Below are 21,782 nucleotides of genomic sequence, written 5' to 3'. Positions count from 1 at the left end.
CAGAATACATTGTATAACAACATGGCATCCTTGTCCCTGGATAGAAAACCTAGATTATATAGATACCTTTCCAAAAGCTTAAAGAGTATCATTCACAAAGAATACTGTTTTCAGAGTTCAGTATCAGAATTCTGGCAGCTGGTGTAGGGACTGGTTTTCAAGCAGTTTACATTTAGCAGATAAAAAGCATTCTTTGTTGTGAAGTATCTTCAGAATTTGGATTTATCTTTACTAGAAACACTTAAATTTTGGTATGTAGGGTTTGCCAATCATGCTTTTCCAGTCTCACTGCCTAGATGGATTCACAAAATATGCCCTTAGGCATACTGTTCTTTTTCCTCTTTGATCAAGTTAGGGAAACATATTTCTCTATTCTTACATACATTTCTGGGGTAGTGATCAGTGTTTTCAAATTAATTCTTTTTTAGTTTGTTGATATTTATATAATAATCTGTGTCACTGAGATTCAGTTTTTCCATTTTAAAATGAAGAGAATCATGCTCTCCAAACCCTTCTCTGTAGTGTGTTAAAAGTAAGTGCTGGTAAAAATGCTTTTGAGTTCTTTGGAGGAAATACTGAAGTTCTGCTTCACATTTATACATATATATATGAAGAGTTCTGGATTCCTTCATTATGAAAAAAATGTAGGGAAATTTAAATGGATATAAAAGCAGTTGTTTCTGTGTAAATTATTTGTTTTTATTCTAGAACAGATTTGTTTTCATGACTAACCAAAAAAATACATGGCAGGTGTATTAGTTCACCACTAGTAATATGAAACCCAGGATGGGTATTAGAAATTAAGAAACATGCAGTGCCTGGGTGGCTCAGTCCATTAAGTGTCCAACTCTTTTTTTTTAAATTTAAGATGTATTTAGTTATTTTAGAGAGAGAGAGAATGGCAGAGAGCAGGGGGGAGGGCCAGAGGAAGAGGGGGAGAATTTTCAGCCGCTGAGCATGGAGCCAGACTCGAGGCTTGATCTCATGGCCCTGAGATCATGACCTGAGCTGAAGGCATATGCTTAACCTGCTGAGCCACCCAGGTGCCCCAAGTGTCCAACTCTTGATCTCAGCTCACGTCTTGATCTCAGGGTCGTGAGTTCAAGACCTGTGCTGGCCTGTACACTGGGCGTGGAGCCTGCTTAAAAATAGATAAATAAGAAACAAGAAAGAAGAAAGAAAGGGGAGAAAATGACTAGAAAATAAAAAATTAAAGCCAGTAAGATACATCCCAGAAAAGACATGCAATTAATTCAAATACTTACTGAACACCTACATGCCAGCTCCGGTTTTAGGTGCTAGGACATTACATTGAACTAAACTGACAAAAATCCATTTCCTGGGGGCACTTTACATCCCAATGGAAAGACATCCATAATAAATAAATACATTGTACACCAGATGGTAAGAAGAGCCATGGAGAAAAATAAAACAGGACAGAATGTTAGAAGAAGATGGTGCGATAAGTGTTTTTCAGTTTTATAAAGGATTGTCAGAGATTGCCTGTTCTATAAGGTTACATTTAGGTAAAGGTGAAGGACATGAAAGAGCAAATCGTGCAGCTAGTTATCTGGGGAAGGAGTGTTCTAGTCAGGCAGAATAATAATTGCAAAGGCCCTGTGGTAGGAGTATTTTACTTTGAGAAACAGAAAGAGGAGACCTCTGCTCCCCACCCCCCCTTCTTGGAACTAAGTGGGGAGTTTGGTAAGAGGTGGAAGAGAGGTAGAGTGGATTGTACAGCAGAGTAAATAGGGCCTTTAGGCCATTGGAAGGACTTTGACTTCCATTTTGAGTGAGGTGGGAAGCCACTGAAAGGGTGTTGAGCCCAGGAATGACATGATCAGACACAAGCTTTTAAAGGATCACCTGGCTGCTGACTTGAGACGACTAAAGAGATACAAAGGGCTGAAGCAAGGAGCGAGCCAGTGAAGAGACTTCTGCAGTAGTCCAGGTGACATATTATCACTTGGATCTGAGTGGTAGCTGTTAAATTAGCGAGAAATAGAATGTGCATGTATTTCGAAGGTAAAGAAGACTGCTGACTAAATGGACATGTGAGGCATGAGAAAGAGGAGTTAAGGGTGATGAGGAATTTTTAGCCTAAATATTTCTAGCTGGAGTTGCATTTATTTACTGAGATGAGGAAGCCTGTGGGAAGAACAGTTGGGGGGGATGAGGCAGAAGATGAACTGATTTTAAGGAGGCTAAACTTGCAGTGTCTGTCTAGTAGACATCTAGGCAGTGTGTCAGGTAGGCATTTAGATACAGGATTCTGGAGTTCGAGGAAGAGGTCCCACCTGGTCTCTATCTAGTGATAGAAATTTGTGAATCAACAATGTTAGATGGACTTTGAGGCCAAAAGTTTGGATTTGGGCATTTAGCAAGTAAGTGTAGATGGGGAAGGGAAGAGCATGCCCTGGGGTGTGCCAGTGTTTAATGTTCAGGGAGAAAAGGAAAAACTGGTAAAGGAGACTGAGGTTGACTAGCCAGTAAGGCAGAAGAATCCAGAGAGGGCTCCTGGAAGTCAGTGCAGAGACGATGGGGCTGTTCCACTGTGTCACATTCTGTGGCTAGGTCAAGTAGAGGACTAAGAACTGACCGGTGTACTTAGTAGCATGGAGTACGTTAGTGACCTTGACTAGCAGTTTATTTGGAGAGGTGGTGGTGAAAGTGTGATTGGTGCATTCCAGAGAAAAAAGGTGAGGATTTAGAGATGGCAAGAATGGACTGCCCTTTGAAGAAGTTTGGTTATAAGAGGGGGACAGAGAAATGGGAAGCTGGTAGAAGATATGGGGTCAAGAGGAGTTTTCTTAGATGAGAAATTATTGTAGTATGTTTTCATGCTGATTGGTATCATCTAGAGGAAAAATGAGAAATGGATGATGCAAGGGAGAAAGGATAGTTGCCCTAATAAAGCTCTTGAGAAGGCAAGGAGAGGGTAGGTTTTGGTGCTCAAGTGGAGGGGTTGGAAATATATGTATTTTTTAATTATTATTATCTTTTTAAGCAGGCTCCACACCCAGTGTGGAGCCCAACATGGGGCCTGGACTCACAACCCTGAGATCAAAACCTGAGCTGAGACCAAGAGTCAGATGCTTAATCGACTGAGCCACCCAGGTGCCCCACTATATTATGGTAGTAGGGAAGGCAGAATCTATAGGAATAGACACACAGGAGGTGGGTCAGTATAGTGGGGGCTTGTGGCAGTTTTCTTCTGATTGTTTCTACTGCCATCATCAGATTGGAAGCAAAATCAGTGAGGGTGGAGATGACTTCAAGTAGCTGTGTGGGGGAGTGGCGGATTAGGGAAATAGGTTTCAGCACTAAGGGTCCAGTTGAGGTTAGCGTTCAGGAATGTAAAGTGAGATCAGTGAACATGATTTTTCTTAGACCAGCTTTGATGGTACAGAGACAGAAGGAGGTATAAGATATAATTTTGAAGCTGTTACTAGTGCGATTAAGATATTGTAGTAAGTTTATAGAAAACTACCTCTATGAAATACATATAATAAACATATAAGATAAAACTTGTATATAGGACTCTTATAACAGAAGGTGAACTCATGTAAGAAAGGAAAGGAGAAACATTTTCTAAATGCCAGATATTATGTTAGAAGCTATAGGGGCCTTAAAATTCATTCATTCAGCTATTTATTCGATACTAATATATGTGCTGTTCATCATTCTGGGTGCTGGAAATATAGTCGTGAGCAAGCCAGAAGAGGTCCCTACCCTCATGAAGCTTAACACTGTAATTATTTGGGGATGTAGTTGACAAATTTGGAAGAAGGAGGAAAAAAAGCTGATTACTCAGATTGTGATCCTATATGGATAATAGGTATTCAGGGAAGGATCAGGTCAATGCAAGCTTAAATGCAAGTGTTAAAACGTAAGTCCACAAAGCATCATCCAAAAATTTGTTTTTTGCGTAGATTGGGTTACTTCCACAGTGGTGTTTAGAGTAGCACTCCTTCATCAAGCACAGTAATACTTTTGCATTGAAATGTATGACTATTCACAAAAATTGTGGTGATTAAGACCCAAATGGATCCAAATCAGGTCTGGTCAGGTTTTGTCCTTAGTGAATTATGAAAAAGCTTCTGGTTCTCAGAGTTTTAAATTTCAGGATTATGAACCCATTTCAGACAAGATAGGACTTTGTACTTTTTTATTTTTTCAATTAATTTATTTGAGAGAGAGAGAAAGCGACCATGGGAGGGCAGAGGGAGAGGGAGAAGCAGACTCCCCACTGAGCAGGGAGCCTGACGCAGGGCTTGATCCCAAGACCCCGAAATCATGGCCTGAGCCAAAGGCAGCCACTTAACCGACTGATCCACCCAGGCGCCCCAGGACTTTGTACTTTTAGAGGGAAAGAAAGCACACGGCACAGAAGCAAAGATGAACATGATCTGTTAGGGACAGTTAAGGAAACTGAATTGACGATGTCATAGGGGATGTGTGTTGGGAAGTAAGGACAAGCAAGTTTGAATATTTACGAGCTGGATTATGAACAGCCTTGAAAACTATTGTGAAGCATTAATCTGTGAAGCATTAGCAAGAATTGTTAGAGTGAGCTGATTGGAAGATTACCGTTGTGGCTGTTTTTGTGAATGAACAGAGTGGGAACAAACTGAAGAGTTTAGTCAACTGGCCAGTATTTACTGAATACTTAATATGCTGCTACTCTTAGTAATAATAATTAATTATTGGTACCTTCTCTTGAACCCTTGCTGTGTTGCTAGGCATCGGGCTATGCATTTTACTTACATTCCTTATAGAAGTTGTGAAATAGTTGTATGATCTTTGTCCTTGAGAATCTTACGATCTTGTTGGAAAGAAAAGTCTTAAGGCACGTAGTTTAAACTATGAAATATTCTACTTCATAAATGGAATGTTCTAAGGAATAGGCTGTTCTTCTTTTTTCAGATACTTGTCCTGGATCTTGATTGGATATATGCTTAGAATAAAAACTAGTCTATCAATCTTCAAGAATAGTGGATTGTTTTGGTTTTATATTTGCTAGTCAGCCTTCTGATTATATGGTAATCTGGTTTCCTGAAGATCTTTATTTATGAGAAGGAGGTTGCCCTGTGTAGATTATTCAGATTCACAGGTAAGGTGTATATCTTTTATAAAATAATAATTTGCTCATTTAAAAATATTTTATGAATTTGGAAAAAATATTTATGGATTTGGGGAATTAAAGCATGCCAACTGACTATTCACTATTAGGAAAACTTGTAAAATTAAATTTCTGGTTTTCAAAGTTTTTATATCAATTGTTATAAATCATTTATACAACAATTTTTTAGTGTTTGTCTTTCTCACTAGAGTATAAGTCTTGTAAATTTAGGAACTGGGTCTGTTTTGTTGAGTACTGTGTTTTCAGGTTTTTGCACAATGCCTGGCACATGATAGGAGCTCAGAAATATTTTTGAATGAATGAATGAGTGAATGAATTCAGAGTTTAATTGTACACCAGCAGCAGAGATAATTCCAGCCTAAGAGTCCTAACCTGAAAAGCCCGAAACCTCTTAAAAAAGGTTGGAGCACTAAAACCAGTCCATAACATGTATTACTACAACTAGTTTATGGTATCTGTAGAATAATAAGCTTATTCTAAAATTTTAAATTTATTTATAACTAAATTAATTTAAGTTCATTTTGTACTGTATTTTGGTTAGTTATAACTGTGATTTGGGATTCTTCCTGACCTCCTTGCCCCTCTCCCCTTATACCCATTTTTCACATTAAGCAATAGTTTCTTTCTTTTCTGATGAATTTTTGTTACGGTTTATCCTGCAGAGAAAGAGATGCTGGATGCAAGTTTTGGAGATCCCTGTTTTTTATGGAACACAGTTCTGTAAAATTTCCCTAAGCTTCCTTGGCAATAACAGACACTTGTGATGGACCCTAGAAATACTGCTATGTTAGGATTGGGTTCTGACTCTGAAGGATTTTCAAGAAAGAGTCCCTCTGCCGTCGGTACTGGCCCAGTGGTCAGCAAGAGAGAAGGAGAGCTAGAGAACAGCACAAAAGAGGAAGAGGACCTTCGCAAGTGGAATCGGGAAAGAAACAGCGAAGCAGGGAAGGAGGATGGTTTGACTGATGCACAGCAACAGTTTTCAGTGAAAGAAACAAACTTTTCAGAGGGAAACTTAAAATTGAAAATTGGCCTTCAGGCCAAGAGAACTAAAAAACCTCCAAAAAACTTGGAGAACTATGTATGTCGACCTGCCATAAAAACAACTATCAAGCACCCAAGGAAAGCACTTAAAAGTGGGAAGATGACAGATGAGAAGAATGAGCACTGTCCTTCAAAACGGGTGAGTAGAATTGTTGACATTACTTGGATTTCTTTATTAATTTTTTATCCAACTTTCATACTTATTACGGGAAGTTTGATTTTAATCTCTGTTATTTCCAAGTAGTCCGTTTTGTGAGACTACAAGAGGCTCTGAGGCTTGTCAGGGACGTGCATGATAGCATGACCGTGAATGCATGTGTATTTGTATGGCAGACATTTGAAATGGGATATACCTATGTTGTTACTCCTGCATGTGATAGTGGAAAGAATACTGGCTTTGCAGTTAGGAATTTCCTACATTTGAATCTCACCTTCCTATTTACTAGCATTGTTATAGACAGATTAACAGGGAAGAAATTGAGCTCAAAGATGTCAAATGATTATAATACCACTTACCTTTTAAAGGTGGTTGTAAGGATCCAGTTAACTACCATATGTTGAAAGCTTTTGTGGGTTTTTGTGTTTGGTTTGGTTTGGTTTGGTTTGGTTTTTCATTCTTTTTTTTTTTTTTAAGAGAAGGAGAGAGAGAGTGTGAGGGGTAGGGGAGGGGCAGAAGCAGAGGGAGAGGGAGAGAGAGAATCTTAAGCAGGGCTCGATCTCACAACCCTGACATCATGACCTGAGCTGAAATCAAGAGTCGGAAGCTTAACTAACTGAGTCACCTATGCGCCCCATACGTTGAAAGCTTTTGTAAAATGAACTGTTTAATACAAGGATTAATTCCTGTCACTCTTCATAAAGCAAGTTGATACATTAAATATTGTCACCTCTTTCTCGTAGGCTATCCAAATATAATAACTAATTTTTCAGGGCGCCTGGGTGGCTCAGTCAGTTAAGCTGACTGCCTTTGGCTCAGGTCATGATCCCAGCGTCCTGGGATTGAGTCCCGCATCGGGCTCCCTGTTCAGCGGGAAACCTGCTTCTCCCTCTCCCTCTGCTGCCTGCCCTGTTTGTGCTCCCACTCTCTCTCTCTCAAATAAATAAATAAAATCTTTTTAAAAAACTAATTTTTCTTAACCTTATTTATTCTGTGCAGTAAAGATACTAAATGTGTGAGGCGCCTGGGTGGCTCAGTCGGTTAAGCTTCTGCCTTCGGCTCAGGTCATGATCCCAGAGTCCTGGGATCGAGCCCCACGGAGCCTGCTTCTCCCTCTACCTCTGCCTGCTCTCTGCCTACTTGTGCTCTCTCTCTATCTCTCTGTCAAATAAGTAAATAAAATCTTAAAAAAAAAGGATATTAAATTTGTTTTAGGTCACGTGTTGACCACAAGTTTTAGCCATTTCTCTTTTTTCTTTGTCTTTATTATTTTTTTTTTTTAGATTTTATTTATTTATTAGAGCAAGAGAAAGCACAAGTGGAGGTGGGGTGGGGAGGAAAGGGAGATGCAGGCTCCTTGCTGAGTAGGGAGCCTGACGTGGGGCTCGATCCCATGACCCTGGGATCATGACCTGAGCCGAAGGCAGCTAGACACTTAACCGACTGAGCCACCCAGGTGCCCCTAGCCATTTCATACAATATCTAATTTCAGGCGATGGGCACCATACGTGCCCACGTGCAGATTTAAATTATTTGTATATATAAGTAAAACAATGGATCTAGCTAGAAAGAATTGGCTTAACATTTTGGCTAAAATTTTGAAATATTCCTGACTGTGTGAAATAACAGTTTTTACTGTTAATAACATCAAATTCATGTGCTTTCTGCATGTTACCAGAAACCATAATGATGCAGGCTCTTTGTTCTTCAAATTGCTGTGGCATCCAGAAATTTTTAATAGTTGCTATTCTTCAAAGATTATAGACATGTAAAGTAGTTTGGGATGTTTTATTGATAAAATGAACTGTGAATGAGTTAGAAGCCAAGAAAAAAAACGGGTATTGTACCAATTCTTGAAAAAATGAACTGGATGAATCTTTGCTAAGTTGAGTAACCTCCCCTGAGCCTTATTTTCCTCATGAGGGTATCTGTTCCTGCTGAACTCAAGGATTTTCATAAGGTTGATTGAAAGAGATTTTTATGTAGACCTTTTTCCTTAAAACAATGTTAAGAGTTTGTAAAGTCTCCTTCCTTGTAAAAGTCTCCAGTCTTCTCATTTATAGTGGGACTATGAATGCCTATCTTCAATGGTTGTATACAAAATTAAATTTATATAAAGCATCTGGCATGTGACAGGTTCCTGTGAATGTTTTCTTTTCCTTGTTAGAGCCTGATGTAAGGCTTCACAACCTGCGGTCCCTGGGAGGATGCTGGCGTGTGGGTTGTCCTCACAATGCGACAATCAGTATAGAGTTTTGTGTTTTTACATAGCTATCACCAGCTTCTTAAAGGAGGTCATGACTGTAAAAAGATTAAGCGGGCGCCTGGGTGGCTCAGTTGGTTAAGCGACTTGCCTTCGGCTCAGGTCATGATCCTGGAGTCCCTGGATCGAGTCCCGCATCAGGCTCCCTGCTTGGCAGGGAGCCTGCTTCTGCCTCTGACCCTCCCCCCTCTCATGTGCTCTCTCTCTCTCATTCTCTCTGTCTCAGATAAATAAATAAAATCTTTAAAAATAAATAAATAAATAAAATAAAAATTTAAAAATAAATAAATAAAATAAAATAAAAATAAAAAGATTAAGCATCCTTGGCCAAGGAAGGAAAGAGGGACTATTACGAGTCATGTTGGTAGTTTTAAGAAAGTGTGGGCACTTTGTTTATTTATTTTAAAACAAGGTTTTACTAAATGCAACTGCAACATTTACCCCCAATTCTTCAAAAGTAGTTGGGTTTGTCAATGTTGCTTTTATTATTATTTTTTTTTTGAAGGGTTTTTTTTGTTTGTTTGTTTTTTTTTTATGTTTTATTTATTTATTCATGAGAGTCAGAGAGAGAGAGAGAGAGAGAGAGGCAGAGGCAGAGGGAGAAGCAGGCTCCCCGCCTAGCAGGGAGCCCGATGCGGGACTCGATCCCAGGACCCTGGGATCATGACCTGAGCCGAAGGCAGACGCTTAACCATCTGAGCCACCCAGGCGCCCCTCATTGTTGCTTTTAAAGCAAATATTACAGGGCACCTGTGTGGTTCAGTCAGTTAAGTGTCCGACTCTTGATTTCAGCTCAGAGTGAGATCGAGCCCCATGTGGGGCTCTGTGCTGGGCGTGGAACCTGCTTAAGATTCTCTCTCTCCCTCTCTCCCTCCCTAAAAAAATAAAATAAAAGATAAAGCAAATATTAGGCCTTATATTCCTAATAAAAACAAATATAGATCATATATTTTATCTCTACATAGAATTTTTCTTTCAGCGGTATTCAGAGAGCAAAAACAAGGCCCTCTGAAAAAATAAGTTGTTTGCTGTTATGATTAGGACTGAATGATTGTTAACTGTTTAATTTTTTAAACTGCTTATGTAATTTTAATTTTTATTTATTTATTTTTTAAAGATTTTATTTATTTATTTGACAGAGAGAGACACAGCGAGAGAGGGAACAGAAGCAGGGGGAGTGGGAGAGGGAGAAGCAGGCCTCCCGCGGAGCAGGGAGCCCAATGCGGGGCTCAATCCCAGGACCCTGGGATCATGACCTGAGCAGAAGGCAGATGCTTAACGACTGAGCCACCCACCTAGGCGCCCCCTGTTTATGTAATTTTTAAAAGCAAAACCCAAGTTCAGTTCCATGAGTGAAATTTTCCCTTTTCTTGAATTATGTGACATACTGTTAAATTTATGGTAGTTTACTCATGAACTCTTTATTTAGAGGGATTCAAATATGTCACTAATTTATGAAAAATTTCAGTTCATTGTTTAGGAACTAGGACATTAATAACTGGAGTGTGAAGTTTAGTTCATTCTTTTGAGAAAATATTAGAGGATGATACTCTTAATGTCTTTTATTTAAAGTTATATTAAAGATTTTAAGGGTCCTAATTCTCTTTTTATTAAATGTATTTGTAATGCATTTTTTAATATGTTTTTAGATTTAATATGTTTTTAAAGATACTGAGTTACAGTGCGGTGTACTTGGTGTGAAGGTGTACTTGGTTTATGTTTCAGTAATTTTGAGACCTTTCTATATTACATTTTTGGCAAAACTGAAAAATTTCATATTAATGATAATAATAATTGAGTGTTGGCGGGAATCTAGGGCAACAAACTCTCTCATCCACTGCTGGTGTTGAGTAAATTGGTATGGCACTTTTTGAATTGTGCTATTTTTTTGTTGGTGAGTTTTCACGGTTCTTTATACATTCTGTATATAAGACTAGCTAATACTAACTCCCCGTGTGGGTTGTCTTCTCACTCTCTTGACAGTGTCCTAGATGCACAAGGGTTTTCAGTTTTGACGAACTCTAGTTTATCTATTTTTTCTTCTATTGCCTATGCTTTTGGTGTCCTATCCAAGAAATCACTGTCAAATCCAGTTTATTGAAGATTTTCCTCTATGTTTTTTTCAGGGTTTTAATCATTCTTGCTCTCTGAATTCAGAAACTAATTCAGACAGCAAGAGATACTTTGGACATGGGAAGCTGTTATAAAAAATGTCATGTGTAGGGCGCCTGGGTGGCTCAGTTGGTTAAGCGACTGCCTTCGGCTCAGGTCATGATCCTGGAGTCCCTGGATCGAGTCCCGCATCGGGCTCCCTGCTCTGCAGGGAGTCTGCTTCTCCCTCCGACCCTCCCCTTCTCATGTGCTCTCTCTCATTCTCTCTCTCTCAAATAAATAAATAAAATCTTTAAAAAAAAAAAAAAAAAAAAAAAATGTCATGTGTAGAGGCACCTGAGTGACTCAGTGAATTAAACATCGGACTCTTGATTTTAGCTCAGGTCATGATCTCTGGTGGAGAGATTGAGGGCCCCCCCCCCCCCGCCCCGGTGGGGGGTGGCGGGCTTCCTGCTGTGTGTGGAGCCTGCTTAAGATTCTCAGTCTCCTTTTCCCTCTGCCCCTCCCCCACTAAAAATATATAAAATAAAATGTGTAAGCGTATGGATATTGGACCAGAAAATATTATTTGATTAGGTAATAAACTCCTATGATTCAGAATTTAAGAGATAAAAAAGGAAACAATGAAATATTGTCACCGTCATTATCCTTCTCCCCCTCTGAGTAAATCTATTTTGGAATCCCTTTTTAGACAATCTCATGATAACCCCTTACCAACTGTGATAACGATTAAACAGAACAACCATTTCTCAGTCAAAATGAAGAAAACTGATAGGTATATTGAATACATTTTCAGGTTTACATTTACACTTGGAAAATAATACCTCATTAAGAACTAGTTGTTTTGTTTTTATTTTTTATTTTATTTTTACTTATTTTTTAAAGATTTTATTTATTCGACAGAGAGATAGCGAGAGAGGGAACACAAGCAGGGGGTGTGGCAGGCAGAGGGAGAAGCAGGCTTCTCGCCAAGCAGGGAACCCAGTGTGGGGCTTGATCCCAGGACCCCAGAATCATGACCCGAGCCGAAGGCAGACGCCCAGTGACTGAGCCACCCAGGCGCCCCTGTTTGTTTGTTTTTAAAGATTTTATTTATTTATTTGACAGAGAGAGCACAAGCAAGGGGAGAGGCAGGGAGAGGGAGAAGCCACCCAGGCACCCCAAGAACTAGTTGTTTTGGAACCAAATTGGTGCAAAGAATCTTCCAGGAAAATAACTCCCAACATTAGAGTCTGTAATATCTCCCAAAAATATATTATCTATATGCAGGCAAATACATATGTCTCCCTCCTCCCCCATTAAAAAATATAAATAGTTGGGGTGCCTTTGTGACTCAGTCGGTTAAGGATCCAGCTCTTGATTTGGCTTGGGTCGTGGTCTCAGGTTCCTGGGATTGAGCCCCACATTGAGCTCAGCGGAGAGTCAGCGACTCCCTTTCCCTCGGCCTATCCCCCACTGTGCGGGTGCTCTCTCTAACTCTCTCTCAAATAAATAAAGAAAATCTTTTTTAAAAATTTCCTGTAAGGGGCACCTGGGTGGCTCAGTCGATTGAGTGGCTGCCTTTGGCTCTGGTCATGTCATGATCTCAGGGTCCTGGGATCAAGCCCCACATCTGGCTTACTGCTCTGTGGGGAGCCTTCTCTCTATCGCTCCCCCTGCTCGTGTTCAATCTCTCTCTCTGTCAAACAAATAAATAAATACAATCTTAAAAAAAAATTTCCTATAAAAATTTGGGTTTTGTTGTCTTGCCACTTCATGTGGTGTCTGTCATTTCATAAGTTGTCTATTCATTCTTCTGTAGCAGCATTTTAGAAAATAAGAGTAGAGGTGGAAGTCATAGTATTTACCTGCATTTATTACACATGAACTTAAAAGGAGAAGAGGTAATGGTACCTTCCTTTCTGTCATTTAAACAAAATTCCAGCTTTGGAATTGTGCAGCATGTATGTGCAGTTACATGTGATCCCAGTTTACTTAAGTTACTAAGCCAAAAAATGGTGCTTTTGTGACAAATGAAAAATAACCAAAATATCTGTTTCCTGTGGCCGGTGATTAAAACTGAAACTTGTTTGAGTTTAATGGGATTGGGGTCTATTTCAATACCACTATACACTATTACAATTTAGGTCACAGAGCATTGAACCTCTAGTACTATGTTGACTGACATTTTGCCAGTGAATAGTTTATTCGTTGTCATTTTAGCCTCGTTGAGTGGATTTAATGAGCACAGTGGATTATAAATAAAATTTACAGCGCTAATTATAATTTTCGTCCAAAAGTTAGTTTTCTGTTTGGAAAAGAAATGCCTGTGCCGATGTAATAGATTCTCTAGAAAACAGCTCATTGAAGAGGTGATTTTGAATTTCAGTGAAGTGATTTTTATGGAGAGTTATTAAAACCCACATGAGTCCACGTATTCTAATTAATTCCTTTTGGTCTGAGATTTTATTAAATTACAGAACTGACAGATTAATGTTTCTTTAATAAGAAACTATACAGATAATAATAATAGTATCTCAGCTCTTGCTTAGTGTAGCTAATTTGCCTAGCAGTTTTTAAATTGCTGCACACAAATCCCAGTTGTTTTGAAATGAAATGTTGAGGAAAAAGTGGGTTAGATACTACCGAGGTTTTGCCTTTTCTTTCTTTCCTTTTTTTGCCCCCCAGAGAGAGAGGGAAAGAGTGCGCACACGCCGGGGGTAGGAGGTGTGGGGCAGAGGAAGAGAGAGTGTCTTAATCAGGCTCCATGCCCAGCGCAGAGTGTGATGTGGGGCTGGATCTCACGACCCTGAGATCATGACCTCAGCCAAAATCAAGAGTCAGAGGAGGCTTAACTGACTGAGCCACCCAGGTGCCTGTATCTATTATACTTTAGGTAACTGGTCAAGGGATTAATATTTTACTTGCATTACTTATATTTACTTGTATTACTTATATTACTAATAATTGTACTTTTCACAAAGGAAGATCAAGTTTTTTCATTTAATTTTAGACATAATCTCTAGTCTAGCCTCACACTATTCTTTGATTTATCTATTTCTCCATAAAATATTTGAGTGCCTATCCTGTGCAGTGAACAGGTTATTATCATGTGATAACTTCCATAATAAAAATACAGAGTACTTATGAATTCACAGAATCATTGGGAGAAGGTGGGTGGAGAATATGCAAGGAAAGCTTCATAGAGGTGTTCATATTCAGAATTAGGTATTGGCATCTTTGTTAGAATTTTCTAGAAAGAGAGGGGCTTTGGGGGAGCAAAGTAAATACAAGGGCAGAGGCACAGCTAGCATGTCTCACAGGTTTGTCAGTCGTGATACAGGATAAGAATCTGAAAGCCCTTTAAAGTTGGTGAGTCCTGAGAAAATACAAAGTGGAGGACTACTTGGGGTACTTACATGTTCTGCTTTTTCGTGTTGCACTCAAAACTTAGGGAAACTCCATTTTTTGTCTGCATTTTCTTCTTAAGAAATCTTGGGTTGAAGTTTCTTCTCTGTTTCGACTTAGAAAGTATTTTAATTTTAATTTTTATTTATTTTTCTTTTTTTTTTAAGATTTTATTTATTTATTTGACAGAGAGAGAGAGCGAGAGAGGGAACACAAGCAGGGGGAGTGGGAGAGGGAGAAGCAGGCTTCCTGCGGAGCAGGGAGCCCGATGTGGGGCTCAATCCCAGGACCCCGGGATCATGACCTGAGCCTAAGGCAGACGCTTAATAACTGAGCCACCCAGGTGCCCCATATTTATTTATTTTTTAAAGATTTTATTTATTTATTTGTCAGAGAGAGAGCACAAGCAGGGGGAGCGGCAGGCAGAGGGAGAGGGAGAAGCAGTCTCCCCACTGAGCAGGGAGCCCAACGTGGGGCGATCCCAGGATACTGAGATCATACCTGAGCCGAAGGCAGACGCTTAACCATCTGAACCACCCAGGCGTCCCATGTTTTGATTTTTAAACCATGTAGTGTTGCTTCTAACATAAAATTAAAAAAAAATTGCATGACCATACCCATTTGTTTTTAAGGATTTTTTTCTTTGTTTTTAAAGTTCTAAAATTTTGTGGTTGTACTTTATATTAGAAAGAGGAAACACTTTATTTTATTATTTTTTGAAGATTTATTTATTTATTTATTTGACAGAGAGATAGACAGAAGAGCGCAAGCAGAGGGAATGGCAGAGGGAGAGGGAGAAGCAGGCTCCCCACTGAGCAGGGACCCCGATGCGGGACTCGATCCCAGGACCCTGAGATCATGACCTGAGCCAAAGGCAAACACTTAACCATCTGAGCCACCCAGGTGCCCAAAAGAGGAAACATTGTAAAGTTAAAATTGCTTTTTTGGAAAGTTTTTTTTTTATTTGAGAAATTTGGAATTATTTATAGTTTGTAGTTAGTAGGAGCCCTATCCTTTATAGCTGTAATGTTAAACCTTACCAAGATACAGTACCTGAATTTTATTTTACAGATCTGTTAATAGTGAATTCCCTTGGTCTTTCATGCAGGAAAGTCAAGCAGGAATAATATTGAGGCAGAGTGGTGCAGCTTCCTGAGCACATAGAACTGCAACAGCAGGTGGCAGTAGAAATCAGGTTTAAGGATGAGTTGCAAGGATTTAACTCTTAAAGGGGGAGGGGAAGTGAGTCGTATTGGGGTTTCAGGATACAGCTGGCAAAGCTCCATGTGACTGTTTGTGGTGTTAGTTTGTATAAAGATTTTTTTTTAAACCAACTATTTCATAATGGAATTCTGCTTCATAGAATTAAGAATTCGTTTTCCAGAAGAAAAGGAAACTTGTTGTATGTCTAATATCCCCCTCACAACTAAAAGGTGGGAAAATATGAGGATATTATCCAAGATCTATATAATAACCTTTGTCTTTTTGTTATAAATGAGTATCACTTTATACCAGCAAGTACCTAATGTCAGGAGTTAAGAGAAGTATGTAAGATTGGGTGAAGACCTACAAAGGAAGGGAATGGGTGGGTGGTTGCATGTTAACTGTGACTTCCTTGGGACCCTTTAGTATAGATATGGGTCTTCAAGCTGGATTTATGGTGTTCCTAAAGCTTTAGTTTATCCAGAGTCTATTATCTAAATTGCAATTATACAGATTAGCAAAAGAAGATAGTATGAACAAAGATGTCAGAAACGGTAACTTTGGTAAAGTAAAATAGTAACCACTACTCACTCTTTAAACAAAATAGGTTCTGAACTATTAAATTTGGCCTTGGTCTACTCTTCATTTTTTAACAGCCAAGTTTTTATCTACTATGTATATTTTACCATCAGTTTTGGAAAACATCTCATAGTCAAGTATGCAAGTTTGCAGTAAAATGTTCTGCTACTGTGTTAGGAAGTCAGAGTTTAGGAGGTGTGCAGAGACATTCTGACCCAAATGCACAGATGGTAGATATGTACAATAGAATATTTTAGCTATTTTCAGCCAAGCTACATGGAATTAGTAACACCTCAGAATATATGTGAATGGAGAAAGATGATCCTAACAGTTGCAGAATTCAGTAGTAACTTTTCACAGTAACAGCAATGAAGTAAGATAGAACCTGCTTCTGAACCCCACCTTCTTATTTTTTGCCCAAATTGCTGAGTGTGATTATCCTCTAGTCTTTGTCTAGTCCTTCATCGCATGGGTAGGAGCTACGGAAGACTGCTGAGAAAATCACAGACACTTACAATTAGCAGCCAGAGGCAAAGGGTGCTTGGTCACTTTTCCTTAAGCTGCTTGTTGATTGTGACCACTAGGAATTACCAGACAACTGGAAATTCTCCTACACGTACTTGGTGACACATTTTTCTCTTAGTTGCAATCTCAAGAAGTAAATTAGCTCACATAAACATGAAAAATCAGAAAAATAAATTTGTTACTAAGTTCTTAAATAAAAGCAAATAGAAAAAAATTTCATATGCAATAGAGAAGGGAGATAGGATGAATGGGTAGGAAGACTCGGCTTACATGTCACCCAGTTCTATTAAAGGTTACCTGAGCTGTAACCTCTGTGCTTCCACTGCATATATTTCTGTTCTATAACATGTGTCACATTATAGTGCAATTATTAGTTTCTTTTGTTTACCAGTGAATGAATGCTCCTTGAGGTGACAATTTTAGTTTTTGCATTTAAGGATCACAAACTATGCTTAAAAAATAGGTCATTAAGATTATGAACTGTGTGTTAAGATCAGTAAGCATTAAAAAAACAAACAAACAAACAGCACCACCACCAAAAATACACCCCTTCACATTTAGCTCGAGAATAAGAGGATTTGTTTCTGTAGCTCTAAGATGGTGCTTTTGCATATATTTTCCTAACTGAAATACTCATAAATATTTTCTCCTTTCAGTTACTAAAAGTGTGTATTAAAACTTTTAGGTCTATTTAAAATAATCTATAGTTTGCTACTTTTAAGAAATTAGTGTTATTACCTGTGGCTGTTTCATGAATTTCCTGGGAAATCACAACTTTGGTGACTACCCTTAGAAAACCCATTCATCTTATAATAGGTCAAACAAAACCTTTCTTTATTTTACCAAACTAAGCTGTCTGCAATATCTCCATTCAAAAACAACCCCACATTAGGTCTTAGTTTAAGAAAACATTTTTAGATTGGTCAAACACCTTTTCCAAGCATTTAACACATCTTAGTGACTCCGCCACTAAAAGATGGTACAAGATGAGCCCAAGTGACACTGTTTTATCATTACTGCTGTCAGGTGTTGTTTATCCCAGTGCCTTTTTTTTTTTTCTCCCCTTTTTAACCAGTTTTTCATTTTTTGGCTCCTTAGCTCTATCCAGGGAATAGGAGGTCACATTTCTCTCATCTTACCTGCACCTTGTGAGTTAAGTGTCATCTGTGAGTGTGTAGTCTTTTTTGTACCAACTTATGAAAAGGTCCAGAATACAAGTCTATATTATCCCACCGCTTCTTTTCCACTCCCATGTTCTTGTTGACAAAAGTTATTCAAGCCAGAAGACCTGATGGTGTACAGGTATCTCCAGGTCCTGCTTTGAATGGAGTTCTGTTGTCTTACCTTCATACTGATTATTTTGGAAGCTGCTTGAGCTAGTTATTTTGTAGTAGAGAAGAGAACAGTTGGCACAGAGCCCAGCTTCTCCATGGCAGTAGCTGTTATGCAAATCTCGTGGATCTTCACATTTCAGTAAAGCCTTCTTTTCTCCCTTTACATACACAAACAGCTAAGGGGACAGCAATGATCTGTCTTAAGCCTTGGAGACAAAACAAGATGCCACTCTTTACCCAAAATATCGTCCATTATGGAAGCATCTGCTCCTGTAAATGGAGGGGAAAGCAGATCTCTTCTATTGCACTGTGAAGACTGCTATAAATATACTAGGACGATTCAGACTATCATAGTTAGTTTCATCAGGTTCATCCTCAATTCTTTCATTTTGTAGTAGAAACTTCTCTAATCAGTGCTGCATTTGGTTGATTGAGCAATTCACTTTCTCTTAAAGTGTTGGATGTTAAGTTTATCTGCTTGAGTCTGTATCGTGGTTTGTTTGAATGGTGTACAAAATGAGGTATGGTAAATGTGAATATTTCTCATTTCATTGTTAATCTTACTAATGGAAAAAGTCATTATTGAATCAAATTGAAAGAAGGCATAGTAGCTTTCCTTAAGTTCCAGGGAATTAAGCCTAAATATCATCACACTGACTTGCTAATTCATGCTGCTTTTTATGGTAGCCTATTCATATCTTTTATTTCATTTTAATGATCATAAATCACTCCAGAGATGCTCACATACAGACTGCCCCATAAATGCACATTGCTAATTAATTTCAAGATATAGCTGCGTAGAAACAAATGAAGACTTTTGGGGGAGACATCAGAATTAAGGGCCTTATATGATGAGATAACAAAACCTAGGGATTTTATGAAACTGACTGAGCCAGCCAGATAGTTCTAATTTCTAACATAATTTTATGAGTAACTTATGTTTCTTACTATCATTGGGGAAAATTTTGTCCATAAACCTTTTTACATTTTTTAGTGGTTGTCCTAGAGTTTGCAATACACAGTTACAACTAAGCCAAGTCCACTTCCAGATAACACTGTCACTTCACAGGTATGTTATAATAACAAAATAACCCAAATTCTTCCCTCTCCTCCTTTGTATCATCGCCATTGTTCATTTCACTTATATATAAGGATATGTATATATACACACACATATATATAAAAACATACCTAGTCATATACATTGTTGCTATTATTTTAAACAGACTTATCTGTTAGATCATTAATAATAAGAAAAATAAAAGCTTATATGTCACCTTCACTTTTTCCTTCCTCAGTGGTCTTCCTTTCTTTATGTAGATCTGTGTTTCTGAACTATCATTTTCCTTCTCTCTAAAGAACTTTGAACATCTTGCAAGGCAGGTCGGGCTGGATACAAATTCCCTCAATTTTTGTTTGTCAGTGAAAGTCTTTTATTTTTCACTTTTAAAGGGTAGTTTCACAGGGTACTGAATTCTAGTGGTGATTTTTTTCTTCTAACACTTTAATTTCAGTCCACTGTTCTTGCTTGCATGGTTCCAAGAAGAAGTTAGATGTAATTCTTACCTTTGCTCTTCTGTAGGAGAGGTGTTTTTCCCATCTATCTTCTTTCAAGATTTTTTCCTTTATCTTTTTTTTCCTTTTTTCTTCTTTAATATTTATTTGTTTGTTTGTTTGTTTATTTGAAGAGAGCAAGAGCAAGCGGCAGAGGGACAGGGAGAAGTACGCTTCCCACTGAGCAGGGAGCCTGATGTCGGGCTCCATCTGAGGACCTTGGGATCATGACCTGAGCCCAAGGCAGATGCTTAACCGACTGAGCCACCCAGGCGCCCCTTTATCTTTGATTTTCTATAGTTTGAAAATGATGTGTGTAGGTATAGGGTTTTTTGTTTTGTTTTGTTTTGTTTGCATTTATCCTGCTTATTATTCTTTCAGCTTTCTGAACTTGGTTAGGTGACTGGTATTAAATTGGTGGAATTATCAGCCGTTGTTTCAAGTATTTTTCCTGTTCCTTTCTCTCTTTCTTCTTCTTGTATTCCCATTATGCAGGTGTTACACTGCTGTCCCACAGTTCTTGGATCTCCTGTCCTGGTTTTTTCCAGTCTTTTTTCTCTTGCTTTTTAGTTTTGGAGGTTTCTATTGAGATAGCCTTAAGCTTGGAGATTCTTTCCTCAGCCATGTTTACTCTGCTAATGAGCTCATCAGAGCCATTTTTCATTTTTTAGTGTTTCTGTTCTCTAGAACTTTTTTTGTTTCTTTCTTAGAATTTCCACCTCTCTGCTCGCATTGCCCATCTGTTCTCACATGCAGTCTGCTTTATCAATTAGCATATTAATCTCACAACCCTGAGATCACCACCTGGGCTGAAACCAAGAGTCAGATGTTTAACCGACTGAGCCACGAAGGTGCCCTGAGCCTGATTTTAAAGCTTTCTCTGTCTTCAAACTGTGTTGTCTTTTAGTATGTCATGTAATTTTTCCTTGATAGGTGGGTGGGCATAATGTACTGGGTAAAAGGAATTGCTGTAAATAGACAGGCTTTTAGTGATGTGGTGGTAAGGTGTGAGGGGAGGGGAGGTGTTCTTTAGTCCTGTGATTAGGCCTCAGTCTTTTAGGGCACCTGTACTTCTAGACTGTGAACTTCATAAATGCTTCTCCCGTTTCCCCCTCTCCTCTTGAGGTAGGACAGGATGGCTAGAGTAAGCTAAAGTTGGATGTTTCCCTTCCCCCAGAGAAGTTAGGCTTTGTTTAATTCTAACAGGTTAGGCTCTGCTTAATAGCGTCTCCTGAGGGCAGACCTTGTTAATAGAATTCTCTGACATACTTCAAAATGGTTCCTTTTCCCCTCCTCCTGTAGGAGGTAGTGGGGTGGGGGGGTTCTCATTGTGAGAACCGGGGACAAATGCAGGAGCTAAAACTCAGAAAAGTGTGGGGGATTGCAGTGGCTGATTCTTCCTGGAGTTTTCAGCTCCCAGACTGTGCATTAAACTCTCACAGTTTGCCAGTTACAATTCAGGGCTGCCCCAATACTGCTTCCCACCAATGTTTCAGCTCCTGGTTTTCTGCTCTGGTGAATTAGGACTCTCTGTCGGTCACTCCAGTTTGGGCGTCAGTAGTAGTTTGCCCTGTGACCTCACTTCCAGTATGGATCTAAGAAAACTTGTTGATTTTTCCGTTTGTTAAGCTTTTTACTTTTTTTTTTTTTAGATTTTATTTATTTGAAAGAGAGAGCACAAGCAGAGGGAGAGGGAGGGAGAAGCAGGCTCCCTGCTGAGCAAGAAGCCCGATGTGGGACTCGATCCCAGGATCCTGGGATCATGACCCGTGCCGAAGGCAGCCGCTTAACTGACTGAGCCACCCAGGAGTCCCAAGCTTTTTACTTTTTGTTAGGATGTAGTGGCAACATTCCAAATTCTCCATAAACCTTATATCTCTAAACATTGCAATGGAGGTGTGTGTAATTGGTTTACAAGATAATAGAGTTGTCTGAATTTCCACCTGCATCTCAGCTTTCATTGCATGAACACTAGTTTCAAGATCTACCATGTAACAGAACAATAGGTAGGAGGAACTTTCCAGCAGCTAGCCTGTATACACACACTCCTAAGGCACAACACTGTTCCAGTGAGTTCTAGTGAACAAACTACTTTGAATAAGTTTTCCTATGTTCCTATTGTTTGTAGAGTAACATTAGAGCTTTCCATATTTCAAACATTTTTTTTAACGTAATAAGTCTAGTCTTTCCTGTTTCATTAAGTAGACAGCAAAGTAATTTCAAAATCTCTAGTATAACAAGAATGATGAAAATAGCATACTACTGTATTTCTGCTATAATTCTCTAAACATACACTTGAGGATGTGAACAAAACATTTTTTAAAAAAATTTTATTTATTTATTTGAGAGACAGAGAGGGCACAAACGGCGGGGAGGTACAGAGGGAGAGGGACAAGCAGGGGAACTTGACTTGGGGCTAGATCCCAGGACTCAGATCATGACCTGCCCTGAAGTCAGATGCTTAACTAACCAAACCACCCA

General features: G+C 38.9%; 1 protein-coding gene across 4 annotated transcripts in view; it reads left to right on the top strand.

Moving 5' to 3' along the window:
• Positions 1-21,782, top strand: part of ASH1L (ASH1 like histone lysine methyltransferase) — a 193,703-nt gene that overhangs the window by 22,999 nt on the left and 148,922 nt on the right. For 3 of the 4 annotated variants that reach the window (XM_054507853.2, XM_054507854.2, XM_045876583.3), the window contains exon 2: positions 5,806-6,326. In XM_054507853.2, the coding sequence (XP_054363828.1) occupies positions 5,907-6,326 (420 nt within the window). In that variant the 5' untranslated portion in view covers positions 5,806-5,906. Of the gene's footprint in view, positions 1-4,926; positions 5,114-5,805; positions 6,327-21,782 lie in introns of all 4 variants that reach the window. The other variant, XM_045876584.3, reaches the window with a different exon arrangement.

Source organism: Mirounga angustirostris, unplaced genomic scaffold, assembly GCF_029215605.1.
Source record: "Mirounga angustirostris isolate CCGP_5_RB_7025 unplaced genomic scaffold, mMirAng1.0.hap1 SCAF_6, whole genome shotgun sequence".
In the NCBI taxonomy this organism is placed as follows: Eukaryota; Metazoa; Chordata; class Mammalia; order Carnivora; family Phocidae; genus Mirounga; species Mirounga angustirostris.
This window is presented reverse-complemented; position numbering and strand designations above follow the sequence as displayed.